This window comes from Rhinoraja longicauda, chromosome 23 (assembly GCF_053455715.1).
Source record: "Rhinoraja longicauda isolate Sanriku21f chromosome 23, sRhiLon1.1, whole genome shotgun sequence".
NCBI classification, from domain to species: domain Eukaryota; kingdom Metazoa; phylum Chordata; class Chondrichthyes; order Rajiformes; family Arhynchobatidae; genus Rhinoraja; species Rhinoraja longicauda.
Genome location: NC_135975.1, coordinates 9,971,452 through 9,989,923, shown reverse-complemented (window position 1 = coordinate 9,989,923; position 18,472 = coordinate 9,971,452). Strand labels below are relative to the sequence as shown.

The following is an 18,472-nucleotide window of genomic DNA, read 5'->3' as shown; positions in this document are numbered from 1 at the left end:
CACTTTCAGCATTGTGGTTACAACGCTTGATTGACTGGGGAATTCCCCCTCCATTGGCCTGCCATAGTGTTCTCACCACATGTAACCTGTAGCATTCAATTAGTGGTACACAATCTACAGTCCACAGGCCACATCCTGTTGCTCAGGAGATGGCCTCAAATGATCTGCACTCAACACTGTTACAGGCCAGTGAAAGCTGGGTCTGGGTGTCAGGGCAACGCCTGCATCTGGGCTCAAGTCCTGGAACCCTCCTGACACTGACCTTGGAGCTGATATAGTTAGTGATATAGTTAGTGATAATAGAAACATGAGCGAACCTCAGCAATGGTTAGGATCGCAAATCTAGCTCCCCCAGGAACAAATTGTGCATCATTGGATTTATATGTTCACAAACTTCTAAATACAAATGCTATTGCGACGTGGTTTTACTTTATATCTCATCTATATACTAAAACTCTCGTTTGTTTGTTCCTGAACTACAGCCAAAACGGTACTCTATAGCTCGACAATTTTAGACCCACCTTACTCACCGTCGTCCCTTTGGGGCTAATGGAAGAAGTTTCATTGAAATCAGTGTTATATTTTTAAAGTTATTCACATTTTAAAGTTTAAATCTATCTCTTAGGGAGGGAGGGAGGGAGGGGGGGGGGAGGAGGGGAGAGGGAAGGGGGTGGAGGGAGGGGGGAGAGGGAGGGGAGAGGGAGGGGGGAGAGGGGAGGGGGGATGAGAGGGTGCTGCACCAATGCAGGAGAGGTTTGGGCCCAACGGGTCCACTTGGTCTAGTAATCAAATAACCATGGCTGAGTTACGCTAGAAATAAACTACAGGTTAACGATGTGCTGCATGTGAAAACCTGCACACATGAATGAGCTCCCATCAATATTAGTTCATTCATATGAAAACCATTTAAACAAACGTTTATATGTAACATCCCCACAGAAATTGGACACCGATGTCTCTAAGAACACTTTTTCTCCACAGGAGGTTAAGCGATTTGCTCTGGAATGACAAGGCAATCGATACTTGAACAACAATACTCTATTACACAATGAAACATCCACCGATACTTCGATGCGAGTGAAACCGCCATCGGGAGTGGGACATCCAGATGTTGAACCATTGCAACCAGGTAGGGGAGGGCAATAAATAACTGTTCATGTTAATTGGTCCTCATTGAAACTGCCATGGTGAGATCAGGTATGATATTAAGCAGCCATCTTCTGCACAAACAGATCGTTAAAGACGTTAATACACTGGTCAGGATATGTTCATTTTGTCAATTAATATTCTCGCTGTTTGTATATCGAGGGAGCATTCCTCCAACACGCTAACAAAAGAGGTATATTTTGGACGTCTCGAATTTGGCACTCAGGGCCCCTCAGTATTTGAACATTCATTAGGATCTGTCAGTTGGGATGTGTTCCCATTGTAAATATGTAATTCTGCAAATTTACTTGTCCACACTAAAAACGTTAAAGTAGGTAATTATAACCATTCAAATTGTCCTTAATTGCTTGCTGTTATCTTTGGGTTTGAAAAGTATAAAACATCAATACATTGCAGTGTCAGTAAAGGAAAAGGGAGGAGAAACAGATTCTCCAGAAGACCTGCTGGTGATGAATAAAGACCTTTCACATCGACCAGCTTCAGTCTCCAGTGATTTACTCACAGCCACACCACCATTCATTACCATGCTAGTGGAGGTTTGGTTACCATATCGAGTGATTTTGTGTACTTTTTGACTAATAGACACAGTTGAATAATGCACATCTGTAAAAGTAGAACCTGTTCATAAACGGTAATGAGAATTTTTTTGTGTTCACTAATATTAGAATGTTATCATTGTTAATGAAAAACATGTTTTTACTTTGAACACTGAAAGCCATCAAGAACTGTTTACTCGGATATTTCAAGATTTCACGATCAATTTATTGTCACATGTACCAGTTAAGGCACAGTGAAATTTGAGTCACCATACAGCCATACTAAGTAAAAAGCAACAAGACACACAGCCACATAAAATAAAATGTAACATAAACATCCACCACAGCGGATTCCACATTCCTCACTGTGATGGAAGGTAATAAAGTTCAATCATTTTCCTCTTTGTTCACCCGCGGTCGGGGCTGTTGAACCGTCCGCAGTCGCCGCTGCCGATTGTCCGAGGCCCTCGCTTCGGGATGATCAAAACTCCTCGCGTCGGAACGGTTGAAAAAACTCTCGGTGGCATGGAGCTCCCGAGTCGGCCTCTCCTTACCAGAGATGGCGGGCTTTTCGATGATAAAGTCCACAGGAGCTCTCCACAATCAATCCCCGGCAAAGGATCGCAGCTCCGTGATGTGGAAGTCTGCGCTGCACCCGCGGCATGAAGCGCCGGGCCAGTCTCCAGGAAAGGCCGCCAACTTCTCGATGTTAGGCCGCTAGGGGGGACGGAGATACAAAACGGAGAAAAATCGCATCTCCGTCGAGGTAAGAGATTGGAAAAAAAGTTTCCCCCATTCCCCCCCCCCCCCCAAATAAAACAAACCAAGAAACACTAAAACATACTCTTAACACATACTTAAAATAACAAAAACAGTAGAAATGACAGTCGGCGAGGCAGACTGTTGGCGAGGCAGCCAGTGCTGGTGGCGCCACTCGATGCAGCTTTAACACTGGAGGAACTAACTACCCCTTGATCTGCCTAACCAATGTGCTTCTGAATTCACAACAGTAGTTTCAAGTGCAACATTTTTCATGCCTTACATTGATCAATGTGAAGCCACTGTCAATTCAATGCCAATCTGTTTTGTCTGTGGAATGCAATAAGCAAAATAGAATTACGGAGGCAGGATTAGATTTGGGTCTATTGCCATACACTAACTCGCCTGCTGCTCCAATCTTCATCTGTGCAGTGTCACCTCTACATTTGGATACTCTAGTACTGTTCTGCACTGCCTTTCATTTGCCATCCTCCCTTAATTGTGACCCCCCCCACCCCTTCACGATTACACTGCTCAAATACTATCCCAAATCCAAATCACAAATTGTCCCAGTCTTCAGTGATTTAAATGTCTACCCAGTTCCTCCAGCACTTTACCTTGTGTTTCAATTCTTTCAGAGCCTCGTTGCTCCTCATCCACATAACCACTCGCAATTGCACCAGGTCCTCTCAAAGTCTCCATTACTCTTGGTCTTCCACCATCCCCTTTGCCGCACCATTTAAAATAAAACTGATTCATGTTTCTCAACAAGGAGGCCATTCCACCCATCCAGGTAGACACAAAATGCTAGCGGGTCAGGCAGCATCTCAGGAGAGAAGGAATGTGCGATGTTTCGGGTCGAGACTCTTCTTTAGTCTGACGTCACACATTCCTTTTCTCCTGAGATGCTGCCTGACCCGCTGAGTTCCTCCAGCATTTTGTGTCTACCTACGATTTAAACCAGCATCTGCAGCTATTTTTCCCACCCATCAAGGTAATGCCCCAGCTCCCAGAGCAATCCCATTCCCCCATTTATTTCCCCAAGTGCTCTCACTCACATGATATCAACTCCCCCTCCCACTCTGACCTTTCTGTCATGGGCCTCCTCCAGTGTCATCGTGAGGCCCAACGCAAATTGGAGGAACAGCACCTCATATTTCGCTTGGGCAGCTTACAGCCCAGCGGTATGAACATTGACTTTAGATAGCTCCTCTGTCCCTCTCTTCCCCTCCCCCTTCCCAGTTCTCCCACTGTCTTCCTTTCTCCACCTATATCCTTTCTTTGTCCCGCCCCCCTGACATCAGACTGAAGAAGGGTCTCGACCCGAAACGTCACCCATTCCTTCTCTCCTGCGATGCTGCCTGACCCGCTGAGTTACTCCAGCATTTTGTGATACCATCAACTACACCCAGATTCTCCTTTCATCTACTTACACTCGGGGTGATTTATAGGGGTTAATTGACCTCCACCCTAGCACCTGTTTGGGTTATGGAGGAAACAGAAGCACCCAGAGGAAACCCACACAGTCAAAGACCATACAAACTGCGGATATACAGCGGCAGAAATCAGGATTGAACCATGACTGCTGCTGTGCCTCCTGCTGCCCACTACGGAATTCCTCCCCTCGATCCTGCCTGCTTGTACACTTTACCCCTTCATTCAAAGCTTGCTCAAAATGTACTTTTCCTGACCATGTATTTGGTTAGCCCTGTTGATATTTCTGCTTTTGGTTCCAAGTGCTTTCTTTCAACAGAATACCACCAAAGAACTCATATTTGTTTTCCGACATTGAATGTATTGAATCAATGACAGCTGTGGCTGTGTTACAAGTTAGGTGAAAATGCCAGGAAAAAAAAATAGACTAACAATTGGGTTGAGATCATTTCAAGGTCACTTACTTGCCACAGAGTCTTGAATAATTCCAAAATGATATGTGCACAAACAAATTTGCTTAAGCAAGTTGGTATTAAAATTTGATTGCCTCACAGATCTCTGTGCAGTGTTATGAAAGCTCCTGAAGGTCATCATTTACAATAATTACTTACACTTCATGATGAAAGAGGGGGGGAAAAAATCACACTGTACAAAATTTGAGCAGAGAAAGCACTTTGCCTCTGACCTGCAGATTGCAGAATACTCCCCATGTGCCACTGATGAGAGTGAGTGCCTTTTCCTGTTCTACATTACAGGCACGTAATTCTACTCAGATGCCAAAGACAAAGGGATCTCTGTCACTCCGATTAACCCAGTCTCTGTGTGAAAAGCCAAGCGAGAATTATCTTTTTTAAAAAAAGTTGGCAGTTAACCAGATTTTTTAGAAAATTAAAAAAAGACCTTATTCATTCAAGAATCCCAAGGGTGAATTGCAAAACACAACTGCACTTATTTCAGAGCGGGAACTAAAATCACAGACAAAACCTAGGGTGCCATTGGCCTCAAATGACCTATCCTTGCTTTCACAATCCAAGTAACAATGACAATCCTTCATCACTTTTTGCTGCTTCTCGTTGACTATTCTGTAATTCATCTATCCAGAGACTGAGACACTATCAAGAAAAGCCTAAGGCCTGTATGACTGCCTTTGGCAATTGCTGGGGGCGGTGGAGGGGGGGGGGGGGGGTTTCCAAGGAGAGGTGGATGACATTTACCGTTTGACATTGTATTCAAACACAAACCAGCTTTTCCTGTGACAAGATGAAGGAAAAGTTTGGGAAAAAAGGCAACACAAGGAGGTGCAGATGCTGGAATCTTGCGTAAATCACAAAGTGCTGGATTAACTCAGCGGGCCAGGCAGCATCCCTGGAGGACAAGGATAGGCGACATTTCTGGTCGAGTCAAGTCCCTTCTTCAACATTAATTGGAAAAATGCCACCAATGGTGTCTCCTCTAAATTCACTGGTAGGGTCAGCAACCATCCTCTCCCAGAACAAATCCTCAGCACAGAGATCCTGGATTCTCTCTGTTAGTTACTTTAGACAGGCCATGTCGTTTGCATGTGTGATCGCAGACCCCTGAAATGGACACTCTATTCTTAAACTCTGACATGGAATGAGATTACCACACAAGCACAAGTTCGCAAGTTTTCACTGACTCCTGGGAATCTCTGACCTATGCCCACTCAAAATTGAGAAGCAGAATTTGGATGGCATCGTGAACCTTGAGGCCATCCATTGGAGCACAGGGAAGCTGTGTGGCCTACCGTCCACGTCAGCCATCTCCTGAATCAACACTGGACCAGTCTGCTTCCCACTTAGGCCACCTCAGAACTCATTAAACTGGAGTGGAAGCAAGTCATTTGCAAGGCCAAAACGGTCTAAAATGAAAATACCCTGCCTCCTTAAATCCAATTTAAATTGAAGAGCGCAAATGAATAGGCCTGATTCACAATGCAGCACAACTTTTGCACAATTACATATATGACGTCACTAAAATCCTAATTAGTGCCTTTATCCGAGCGCTGTGTAATAACGCAAGGACATGCAGCTGCAGTCAGCTAAATTAGCACAAAAAAAGCAGTCGGAAGGAGTGGCTTGTTTCTGAAGGTGTGAATTCTATGCTACTTTGAATTCAAGATAAACATTAATGGCTCAGTGTTGCAGGCTGCAGGAACTGGCCTCGGGAGACAAAGATGGCCTATCACATGTTCAACTGCACAGTGAAGTTCTTTTTGCATATTTACGCATGCTGACATCGCCATCTTTTGCCGCCATTTCCAACGTCCGGTCCGTCTAGGCGCTCGGTCTACTGGAGTGGCTTCCCAATCCTGGTAAGCCCCAGGGTCCTCCATCACCTTCGACTGGATCGGCTGACGAACCTACATCCCGCTCTTCGCCCGGCCATCTTTGTGTCCCGAGGCCGGCTCCTGCAACCGACCTTGAAGGTACGGCCCTTGCTCCTCACATCTGAAGTCTCCAGCGGCTCTCTCCTCATCGGTTCTCTAGTTTTCGGCGGACAAGCATGGCCCAGGCCCGACGGCTTCCCTTGACAGGCCGCTCGCAGTCGGCGAGCCTTCAGGTCATCCGCGGAGGCTTCTGCCATGTGGCATTAAAAATACATATATCTTTGTATTTAAAAAAAGCTATGACTGAAAGTGCTCAATTCCAACATATGGCAGCAGAATTTAAATAACTACCCATCTCCAAACTCAAACGCACTGATTTGACCTGTGCTCCCATTGTGCTGGTGGAACAACCTTGCAGTATCTCATATGATTAACACAAACAATAAAAATCACAAACTTTGCTGAAACTGATTTTTAGAACAGTTTGCAATAATCATGGACCAACATGTCATTGATAAACCCGGCAACAGAACTTTTCACTGAAGTTGGCAGACTGAGACCCACATGACAATGAAGAAACATGGTACAAATAGCATCTCCAATAACCAATATACCAGAAGAGCACAGTGTTGGTGGCCATTTAGAACCCTTCATACTAGGACTGCAGGAGATCACAAATATTGACTTCAGTCAGAAGAGTTGACTGCACATTGTCAGCTGACATTTGGCCCAAACTGACTATCTGAAGGAAGTTCATTGGGGATCTGAAAGAGTGATAGTTAAGAATAGTAGAACAGCATTTCGTTATGGTTGTAAGTATTGATAGTATTTGTAAAAGGTATAACAGGCAACATCAATGAAGCTGTTTAGTTAAGGGATTCTAACGTTCTGTATTAAAAAATCACAAAGAACTTTAAGGGGCAATTCCAATGTGAGTTACATGTAGTGTTCAAATACCATCAGCATGGTTTCCTGCCTCTCGCGAATACTCTTGATCACACTTGATCACTTCAAAGTAACATAGAATTCACACCTTCAGAAACCTTCAGAAACAAGCCACTCTTTCCAACTGCTCTTTGCTATAGTTAATTCCATTCCCGTGATCACTGTTACACTACTTTCAAGTTTGCTGATTGCTCCATCACTTGCTTTCATTTTGGCCACTGTTCATCTGTGATGCTGCTTCTGCTGGCTGACAGATAGCGACTGAAATGAGGGGAGCCAACCACAAGAGTAGCACAGCAGTGGTCTGTGGAGGCTGAGGGTCTACTTCAGGACTACCTCGTGTCAGTAGACTGAAACATGTTCGAGACCAACTCACCCAGTCTGAATGAGCACACCTCAGTTGCTACCAGTTTCATCAAGAATTGTTTTCCTGACGTTGTTCCGACAGAAATAATTAGGCTCTATCCCAACTAAAAACCTTGATGAACAGAAAGATTCGCTACTAAAGTCCAGATCCAAGACATTCAAGAAGGATGATTCTGAGTATGATCTGCTCAAGGCTATCAGTAATACCAAGTGAGACCTTCAAAACAAGCTGGAGGCTCAATTTAATCAAGTAGATGCCAAGGGACTAGTGATAGGTCTGAATACCATCAATGACTATAAGCTGAAGTCGGGGCGATCTCTGGCATGGATCTATCTCTACTGGATGGGGTCAATATTTTTCACCCTGTCTTGATGATGCAAACAAACTCCACCTTGGAGTGTCCTCTCCACTGGTCTCCATCTCATACATCTTGGTGGCAGGTCAGATCTACATTTACGAACATGAACTCATGGAAAATGGCCGGCCCAAATGAGATCCCAGAGGGGTTCCAACACTCTGCGCTAATCAACCGGCTACAGCCTTTGCCGACATCTTCAACCTCTCACTTCAATAGTCTACTGTCATCATCAGCTCAAAAGAAACTTCCACCATTCCAGTCCTCGGAAAAATAAAGTTACCTGTCTCAATGACTACCGCCCAGTAGCTCTAACATCAACATCATGTAATGGCCAGTTGCACCTGTCTTCTGGGCAATCTGGGCCACTTGTAATTTGCAAGGGAAAACTCTTTCCATTTTATAGGAAAAACAGGTCTGCAAAGGACAAAAATTATTTCTTGCACTCACTCACCTCTGGATTACTTGGAAGGAAGCTATTCACCGACTGCAGCTCAACCTTCAGCATCATAATACTGAATTTGCTCATCCCTAAACTTCTGCAACTTGGCCTTTGGGCCTCCATGTGCAACTAACTTCGGGATTTCCTGACTTTAAAACTTCAGTAGGGCAGAACTGGTCAAAATGTTTCCTCTACTCTGACCCTCAACACTGGTACCGTTCAGGGTTGTGTACTCAGTCCCTTTCTCCACTCCCTGTGCACTCATGGCACGGTGGCCATGTACAATGCCAACTTGATCCTCAAGTCTGTCGATGATACTTGTCGGCCACAACGTGAAAGTACAGGAAAGTGTTCGAGAAAGTAATGTAATTGTGTCTGGACAATAACCTAGCCATTAACGTTAGTAAAAAAAGTCGGTTATTGACCTAAGCAAGCAAGAGAGTGAACACAACCTTGTCCTCATCAACTGAACTGCTGTAGAGATGGTTGATCGGTTAAAGTTTGGAGGCATCCTTATCATTAACAACCTAACTTAGTTGCTGATCAGGAAAGCGCATGGGCGTATTTCCTTAAGCGTTTGAGAAGATTCCGTATGTCACGAAGAATCTCACCCTGGTGTACACAAAGCTATTGGAGAGGATTCTTTGGGATAGGATTTGCTCACATTTGGAAGAGAATGCGCTAATAAGACACAGTCAGCATGACTTTGTCCACAGCAGGTCACGTCTTACGAATCTGATTGAGTTTCTGAGGAGATGACAAAGGTGATTGATGAGGGTAAGGCAGTGAATGTTGCCTACATGGATTTTATTAAGACATTTGATAAGGTCCCTCATGGTAGGCTGATCCAGTAGGTTAAGATGCATGGGATCTATGGTGACTTGATCATTTCGATTCAGAATTGGATTACTCATTGAAGTCAGAGGTTGTGATGGAAGGTTGTAATACAGGCTGTAAGTCTGTGACAATGGAGTTTAACAGGTACATCTGCTGTTTGTGATATATATAAATGACTTGGAAGTCAATATAGATGGGCTGATTAGGTAAGTTTGCAGGCGACACCAAAATTGCATGCAGTGAAGAAGGCTGTCCAAGTGCATGGCGTAGATAGATCAGCTGCAGAAAGTTCATATAGTTCATATTTCATACGAGCAGAATAAGGCCATTCAGCCTATCGAGTCTACTCTGCCATTCAATCATGACCGATCTATCTTTCCCTCTCAACCCCATACTCCTGCCTTCTCTCCATAACCCTTGAAAGGGCAGAGAAATAACAAATAATGTTTAATCCTAGTAAATGTGAGGGATTACACTTTGGTAGGTCAAATATAAGGGGGCATTATACAGTTGAAGGAAAGTCCCATAATGGCAATGATATCCAGAGGGATCTTGAGGTCCAAGTCCTTAGCTTCCTGAAAATGGCAACACAAGTTGATAAAGTGGTAAAGAAGGAGTATATTATGTTGCCTTCATCGGTCGGGGCATTGAGTATAAGAGTCAGGGAGTCATTTTGCAGCAACAAAGGACGTTGGTTAGGCCGCATGACTATCATGTGCAGTTCTGGTCGCCTCATTACAGGAAGAGTGAGGAGGTTTTGGAGTGGGTGCGTAAGAGCTTACCAGAATGCTGCCTGGATTAAAGGGTGAGATTTGACAAGGAGAGGTTTGGCAAACCTGGATTGTTTTCTCTGGAAAGCCAGAGGTTGAAGGGAGACCTGGTAGAAGTATATACAATTAGGAGAGGCATAGATAAGGTAGACAGTCAGAGCCTTTATCCCAGCATGGAAATGTCAAAGGACCTTGTGCTGTTTTATGTAATCTATGTATAACTCACCCACGAGTTTTCAAACGATGTTAATTATGGGGGAGGTGTTAATTATGGGTGAGATGTGAGTTAGCAATTATCCTGATACCTCATTCTTGATAAATGAATATAACAATAATGGTTTGTTTTTTTTCAATGATGCAGACAATATTTCAAAACAGATTTTATTTTAAATAAGTTTTTTGAGGAATGGTTACATGTAAAAACTTTGTTCAGACTGACATAGAACATGTTAAGAGGTAGGTGAAGGCAATGGATAGCAAGAAAAATCCCTTCTGGGTTTCAGGTACTAACCCGAAGGAAGGACTAGGGCTTAACACAAGGTTAGAAATCTATACAATATCATTAAAGTCAGGAAGATAAAGTAAGAAGGCTGAAAAAAAGAATTGGAATCCTGAGCTTTTAAACAGAGGCATAGAATCCAAATATTACAAATATTAGTTAGGCCTCAACTGTAATATCATGTTCAATTTTTGGACTGGCATTTGGGGAAGGAATGGATGAAGATGTAATTAAAGAATTTGCAAGAGAGGTTCCCATCAAGTACGCCATAGCCTCTGAATAAAAAGACGTACCTTTAGAAAGGAGATGAGGAGGAATTTCATTCGTCAAAGGGTGGTAAATCTGTGGAATTTATGGCCATAGATGGCTGTGGAATCCATCAATGGATATTTTTAAGGCAGAGATTAACAGATTCTTGATTAGCAAGAAGTTATGGGGTTATGGGGAAAAGGCAGGAGAATGGGGTTGAGAGGGAACGATAGATCCACCATGATTGAATGGCGGAGTAGACTTGATGGGACGAATGGCCTAATTCTGCTCCTATAACATTTGAACACATAAACTTAGGACACCCTCTAGGATAATCAAATGGGTCAACATTCCCAGTCTGTCACATCTCCCTCTGCTACCTGATAGAAATTCCTAGTAGCCAGTAGCAGTATCACTATTGTGTCCTAGAAGAGTGCACTCAAGCGTTTTCAAACTGTGCCGCGCACTTGCTCCAAACCGAAGAAATATAGAAGGCATTCAATCTTCCAAAAAAACATAACTACGAGCAATAAGAAGCATATAGCATCTTTAACAAGAATATGATTGACATAATCTTGGCCAATTCTTTATTGGTGCTTACAAATTCTTCCCAAGCTTTCAGCTGTATTGTGGCACTTTCAATTGAAATAGGACACATCTACTGGTTCCCACTACACACCGTGCCTTAAAGAAAGCCAGTAAACTTTCAAATCCTGTACCACGGCAACTGAAATGAAGCGGTAACATATCAGTACAATATGCAATTTGTCACATAAGCCTCCTATCTATTTAACATCAGCTGACAATTTTATTGAAACACAGCACTGAATCCTACATCAGATAAGAATGCGGCCTTTGAGGATTCAAGATTTAAGGCGGCATTAAGTTGTTTGCACATCTTCATCAAAACTTATGATATGCAAACCTGTTCCAATGTCATTCTATTTACCGAGAGCTACTCTTTGCACAGTGGAGGTCTTCCAAGAATATCTCTTTTCTTACTTTCCCTGCTCGGAAGAGGAAAAGTAAAATAGAAAACTTGTCCAAATGTATTTAAGCTCTAAGCCTCATCTTAATAATTCCCTGGCAATGTTTATAGAAGAATACTAATAAAGTTAAAATTTGGTGTCCTTTAAAGTGTAATGGACGGATGAACTTGCAGAGGACTTCAGCAGTTACATATTTAGAGGTGAACTGTATGAACAGCTGTCTCTGTTGTCCAGAGTTAGCAAATACTCCTGAAAGTTTTATTTATTAAAGGATTTTCTGACACTGAGAATTTAGACCCCTAGGGATCTATAAGAATGGTAATATTGTTCAGAATTCAATTCTCAAATGAAAATAAATCAATTTTTATAATTGCGTGATCACATGCAAAACTGCAGAGAGCCAGCAGAGAGAGGCTCGAACCTAAATAGCCTTCTTCCACGAAGGCGTCATTCTTTAATTCAATCAAAATGCAACAACTTGCTTGCCTTTAATAGGTCAGAGTATTTCAATTAAGGGACAGCTTCGATATAATTCATTTACAAATTACATACCCTTATTCTGCAAAATATATATTTTTAAATGCAGGCAACACTCAGCAGATCAGCCAGCATCTGTGGGAGGTGGAAACATTCATTTCTCTTTTCATAGATGCTACCTGAAGTCCTTAGTGTTTCCATTTTTTTCTGGCATTATTGCAAGTTTCCAGCATTAACCGTATTGTTTTCCTGAACCAATGGGCATCGTGAAAAACACAAATACCCACAACATTTTCGAAAAGTACAAGCTGCTTCACAAAAATAGTACTCCCATTCAAGACTTACCTTTTCCCGTTTCAGCTTGGCTGGCTCCTCAACTGATATGAGCGCTTTGAAGTAGCAACTTCGCTCTGCAGTAAAGTGGACCTTTGACAGCGAGTGCTCCACAAGGGCAACAGAGAGATTGGCCCCATCTATGTGCAACCAGCCAATGAAATTTCCAGCTTTGTCCATGCTTTCTACTTCTACCTCCACCTAAAATTGGAAGAGAACATTTTAGTGAATTATTCCAACATCAGATCAATTAAAAACTATTCAAGACAAAAGTGCTCAAGGAAAAAAGCAAAAATGTCAAGCCTAAAATACGTAACAGAAATGTCCCATTGTGGAAGGCGTTGGATGTTTTTATTTAGACTATGATTGCTGATCTTTAACCGTCTTGAGGATGTGAGATTTGGTGTTTTACTGCAAGATTGGAATCACCACATCAAATCAAGGCCATGCAATGTTGAAGTCAATGGGAACATCAAATACAAGATGGAATCATACGGTAGGCCAGCTAACAGGAAGGCGAAAGAAGGGACTGGAATCACCAAATACACCAGAATGACAAGGCCACAAAGAGTGTGGTGAGGATGACATTGTTCACCAATATCTCGCTTTCATGACAGTCGGCAATCAAACAGTTTGGCTGCTATGCCAATCAATCGGCTTTTACGATCCAAAAACAAAGTGCAAGAGGAACTCAGCAGGTCAGACAGCATCTGTGCAGGAAATGGACAGCAGATGTTTCAGATCAGGACCCATCCTCAGACTGATGGTGCGTTGGGTGAAAGCTGGCGAAGAGAGGCGGGGGTGGAGCAAAGCCAGGGAAGTGATAGGTGGATACTAAAATAAAAGGGAGAGAAGGCACTTTACCCCCATCCCCCCGTCTCCTTCCAACCATAACCCTCGCTCCGGCTTTACATTTCGCTCCTCCTTTTCGCTCCCTTTCCCTCACCTTTTGGTCTCCTTTTTACCTCTAGCCTTTGACATCTACTCCGCCGATCCACCCTTCTTGTATCTACGTACAATTTGCTTGGTTTGCCCCACCTTTCTATTTCAGGTTTCTGACTCCATCCCATCAGTCTGAAAGAGGTTCCTGACCTGGAAGGATGCCCATCCATTCCTTCCATAGATGCTGCCTGACCCTCCTGTGTTTTAAGCACTGTGCTTTGCTCAAGATCCCATCATCTGCATTTTTTTGCGTTTCTAGCTTTTATGATCTGTTTATCTTGCATCAGGTTTATTGAATAGTCATTCAAAACTGATTTTGTTGTCTGTGAGCCCAATCATGATGGGATGTAACTGCCTACAAAGCAATAATAGGAACTTCAACAAAAAAAAATTGTATTTAATCCAATTTAACACTTTCAAAGAGAAGTGATAGGGTATATAAAAATATCTGTTCAGTTTGTTAAAAAAAAGAAAACATTTTGTGATCCTGTTAAATTATAGTCAGTGTTTTGTAGTGATACTGCAATGCAGTAGGAACTAATTTTATACATTCCCTCAGCCAGAACTTAAGTGTGTTCTAATGTATTAGAAACATATAAAATAGGTGCTGGAGGAGGCCATTTGGCCATTCGAACCAGCACTGCCATTCATTGTGATCATGGCTGATCATTCACAATCATTAACCTGCGCCTGCCTTCTCCCCAAATCCCTTGATTCCGCTAGCCCTTAGAGCTCTATCTAACCTCTTTTAAATTCATCCAGTGAATTGGCCTCTATTGCCTTCTGTGGCAGAGAATTCCACAAATTCTCAACTCTCTGGGTGAAAAAAAAATTCACATCTCAGTTTTAAATGGCCTCTCCTTTATTCTTAGACTGTGGCCCCGGGTTCTGGACTCCCCCAACATTGGGAACATTTTTCCTGCATCTAGCTTGTCCAGTCCTTTTATAATTTTATCTGTTTCTATAAGATCCCCTCTCATCCTTCTAAATTCCAGTGAATACAAGCCCAGTCTTTCCAATCTTTCCTCATATGATAGTCCCACCATCCCGGGGATTGACCTCGTGAACCTACGCTGCACTGCCTCAATAGCAAGGATGTCCTTCCTCAAATTAGGAGACCAAAACTGCACACAATACTTCAGATGTGGTCTCACCAGAGCCCTATACAACTGCAGAAGGACCTCTTTACTCCTATGCTCAAATCCTCTCATTATGAAGGCCAACATGCCATTAGCTTTCTTCACTGCCTGCTGTATCTGCACGCTTACTTTCAGTGACTGGTGTACAAGGACACACAGGTCTCGTTGCACTTCCCTTTTTCCTAATCTGACACCAATGAGATAATAATCTGCCTCCTTGTTCTTGCTGCCAAAGTGGATAACCTCACATTTATCTACATATATTGCATCTGCCATGCATCTGCCCACTCACTCAACTTGTTCAAGTCACCCTGCAACCTCCTAGCATCCTCTTTGCAGTTCACACTACCACCCAGCTTTGTGGCATCGGCAAATTTGCTAGTGTTACTTTTAATCCCATCATCTAAATCATTAATATATATTGTAAATAGTTGCCATGCGGCACTCCACTCGCCACTGCCTGCCATCGTGAAAAGGACCCGTTTATTTCTACTCTTTGCTTCCTGTCTGCCAACCAATTCACTAATCAATGTCAATATCCTATCCCCAATATCATCTCTAATTTTGCTCACCAATCTCCAGTGTGGGACCTTATCAAAGGCTTTCTGAAAGTCTAAATACACTACATCCACTGGCTCTCCTCCATCCATTTTACTGGTCACATCCTCAAAAAATTCCAGAAGATTAGTCAAGCAGGATTTCCCCTTCCTAAATCCACGCTGACTTGGACCAATCCTTTTACTGCTATCCAAATGCGCCATTATTACCTTTTTAATAATTGACTCCAGCATCTTCCCCACCACCGATGTCAGGCTATTGCATCATACATGTCCAAATATAAATTTAAAAACAGATGTATGTCTATATAGACACTAAATGCTGAAGTAACTCAGCGGGACTGGCAGCATCTCTGGAGAAAAGGAATGGGCGACGTTTCGAGTCAAAACCAAGTCACCCATTCCTTCTCTCAGTCTGTCCCGCTGAGCTACTCCAGCATTTTGTCTATTTTCGGTTTAAACCAGCATCTGCAGGTCCATCCTACACCTATATGTCGAAATAATTGGTTCTGTAATAATGATAGGAAAATGACAAGTAAGTGAGTGTAACTACATAAGGAGACTGAATTAACAAATGGAAATTGGCTAGTTAATAACCATTTCATTTCCAGGACTGTAGGGATCATTTCTGAATAGTAATCGGTGAATTCTGTAAGGGAGAATTTCCATTGCCCAAACTGCCATAACACAGTGCCACCTGTATCCTGAAGCTCTCAGGGATCAGATATGACAGACATAAACACTTTACATGAAGAAAGGAGAGAAAGGTCTGGGGGGGGGGGGGGGGGGGGGGGGGAGGGGGGAGGGAGGAGGGAGGAGAAAGATGTCAAGCAAAGAGAGTGAATGAAAGAAGGCAAGCACCACAGTGAGGGAGAAGGTATGTGGCAGAAAGAACAAATAGTTAAAATGCAGACATACCAAGAGGGCACATCATTTAAAGAGGTTCGTGGACCGAATACAGACAATGAGATGGGGGGAAATCAGAAGATAAAAATATACAGAGGAAAAACTGAAAAAAGTTTTTTAAAAAATATGACAATGTTTCATCCCATATCAGACTTTAAACTGCATTCATCTTTAAAAACATGCAAAGCAGAGAACATGCATTTCACTACAGCACACTTAGGTTAATATTTCCTTTTTTCTTTAGTTAAAAGAAATGAAAACACAAATCGTTTTTTTACATTTTCTTCGCAGAACAGAAAATATCATTATCTACGCCACTTAAAAGGCACTTCCACTGAAATGCAATAAAATAGAAAGAATAAGCTTCACTGCACAGCACATTGAATGCTAACAATCCTCTTTCTAAATTCACCATGCAGACAGGGATGGTCATAGAGAAATCTAACTGATCTCTTTAAATAATGGCTCTGTGATTACCTGAGCCACAATACAATGATTGCATTCTTCGACAACGGTACATTAGCCAAACAATCTATAAATGTGATCAAATATTTATCAGACAATATCAAAAGCATATTCATCTTAAATAATAATCTAAATAAAATGGTTGGTTTCTCATGTCGAACATTTGCCAACAGAAGCTTTAAAAAGTCCGGGTTATCAGAGTTATGGAATGTGGGGGCAGGGATCTGGCAACATTAAATCTTTTGTAATATTCTTCTTTTTTTTTGAAAACTATTAATTTTCATTGGTGGTCTCGGCATGCTCTCTGAGTGCATCAAACAACCACGAGAGTTTGCATCTATTCATTCTTCCATTATGGCAAATAATCCATTTAATAATCTTTTCACAAATCCTCTGTTTCCATGCAATCTTGTTAGCCTGAGAGCAAAACAGCAGCTCAACTTCGGCCAACGTCAGAGGACTGTATTTAATTTCAAACGAAACAGTAATTTATTTTTTCGACCTAGGTGCAAATACACTGCAATTTATCAGTACTCTGTGCTGCAAAATTGCCAGGGTAAGATCACATTGTGCAGATCCTCAATGCTCTCCCAGCGCCAAGCAACAACAAATTTATAGATATGCACCTTGCTAGCACATTCAGTAGAAGTTATAAATCAATACACTTATGGAAAAGTTAATTTATTACTTGGATCATTTGAAAATGGATAAATGTGATAAATCTGGTGCAATTAACAGTCTGCTTTGCATTAGTTCATCATTGGTGTAGTTGAAGCAAATGGCTTCAAAGCAAGAAAACTCAGTGTTTCCATTTTGCTTTTTTAAAATGTTATTTATGGAATGTGGGTAACTTTGGCCAGCATTTATTGCATTAGCTAATTGCATTGAGGACATGCTGTGTTACTTCTGGTAAGCGTATTCATACAATTCTTGCTTTGAACTGCAGAGATTTATTTAGTGGCACCGAAGATGGACTTAAATTCGATGAAGCAACTAGAAAATCTGGATTTATTCTCCTTAGAACAGAGGAAAAGTAAGAAAAGGTGCAGTGGATGAGCTCAAAATGAAGGAGGTTGAAATAAGTTGAGCGAAACGTAACCTCATCGTAGGGTCAGTACCATAGAAACAGAGAAACATAGAAAATAGGTGCTGGAGGAGGCCATTTGGCCCTTTGAGCCAGCACCGCCATTCATTGTGATCATCCACAATCAGTAACCTGTGCCTGCCTTCTCCCCTTATCCCTTGATTCCACTAGCCCCCAGAGCTCTATCTAACTCTCCTTTAAATTCATCCAGTGAATTGGCCTCCACTACCTTCTGTGGCAGAGAATTACACAAATTCACAACTCTCTGGATGAAAAAGTTTCTCCTCATCTCAGTTTTAAATGGCCTCCCCTTTATTCTTAGATTGTGGCCCCTGGTTCTGGACTCCCCTAACATTGGGAACACTTTTCCTGCATCGAGCTTGTCCAGTCCTTTTATAATTTTATACGTTTCTATAAGATCCCCTCTCATCCTTCTAAACTCCAGTGAATACAAGCCGAGTCTTTCCAATCTTTCCTCATATGACAGTCCCTCCATCGCAGGGATTAACCTCGTGAACCTACGCTGCACTGACTCAATATCAAGGACATCTCTCATGCCTTCATAGTCCCCTTTGTTCAACTGCAACACTGACATTCCTGGTTTAACCTTCTCCCTCTCGAATTGCAGATTAAAACTAATCATATTATGGTCACTACCTCCAAGCGGTTCCTTTAACTTGAGTTCCTTTATTATTCATTGGGCAACACTAAATCCAGAATTGCCTTCTGTCTGGTAGGCTCTAGTACAAGCTGCCCTAAGAATCCATCTCGGATGCACTCCACAAACTCCCTTTCTTGGGGTCCAGAACCAACCTGATTTTCCCAGTCTACCTGCATATTGAAATCCCCCATAACCACAGTGGCATTACCTTT

General features: G+C 42.4%; 1 protein-coding gene across 1 annotated transcript in view; it reads right to left on the bottom strand.

The window, feature by feature from the left end:
- The window catches only part of snd1 (staphylococcal nuclease and tudor domain containing 1), a 734,850-nt gene that overhangs the window by 218,880 nt on the left and 497,498 nt on the right, over window positions 1–18,472 (bottom strand). The window contains exon 17 of the mRNA XM_078419593.1: window positions 12,519–12,707. Within this exon, the coding sequence (XP_078275719.1) occupies window positions 12,519–12,707 (189 nt within the window). The remainder of the gene's footprint in view (window positions 1–12,518; window positions 12,708–18,472) is intronic.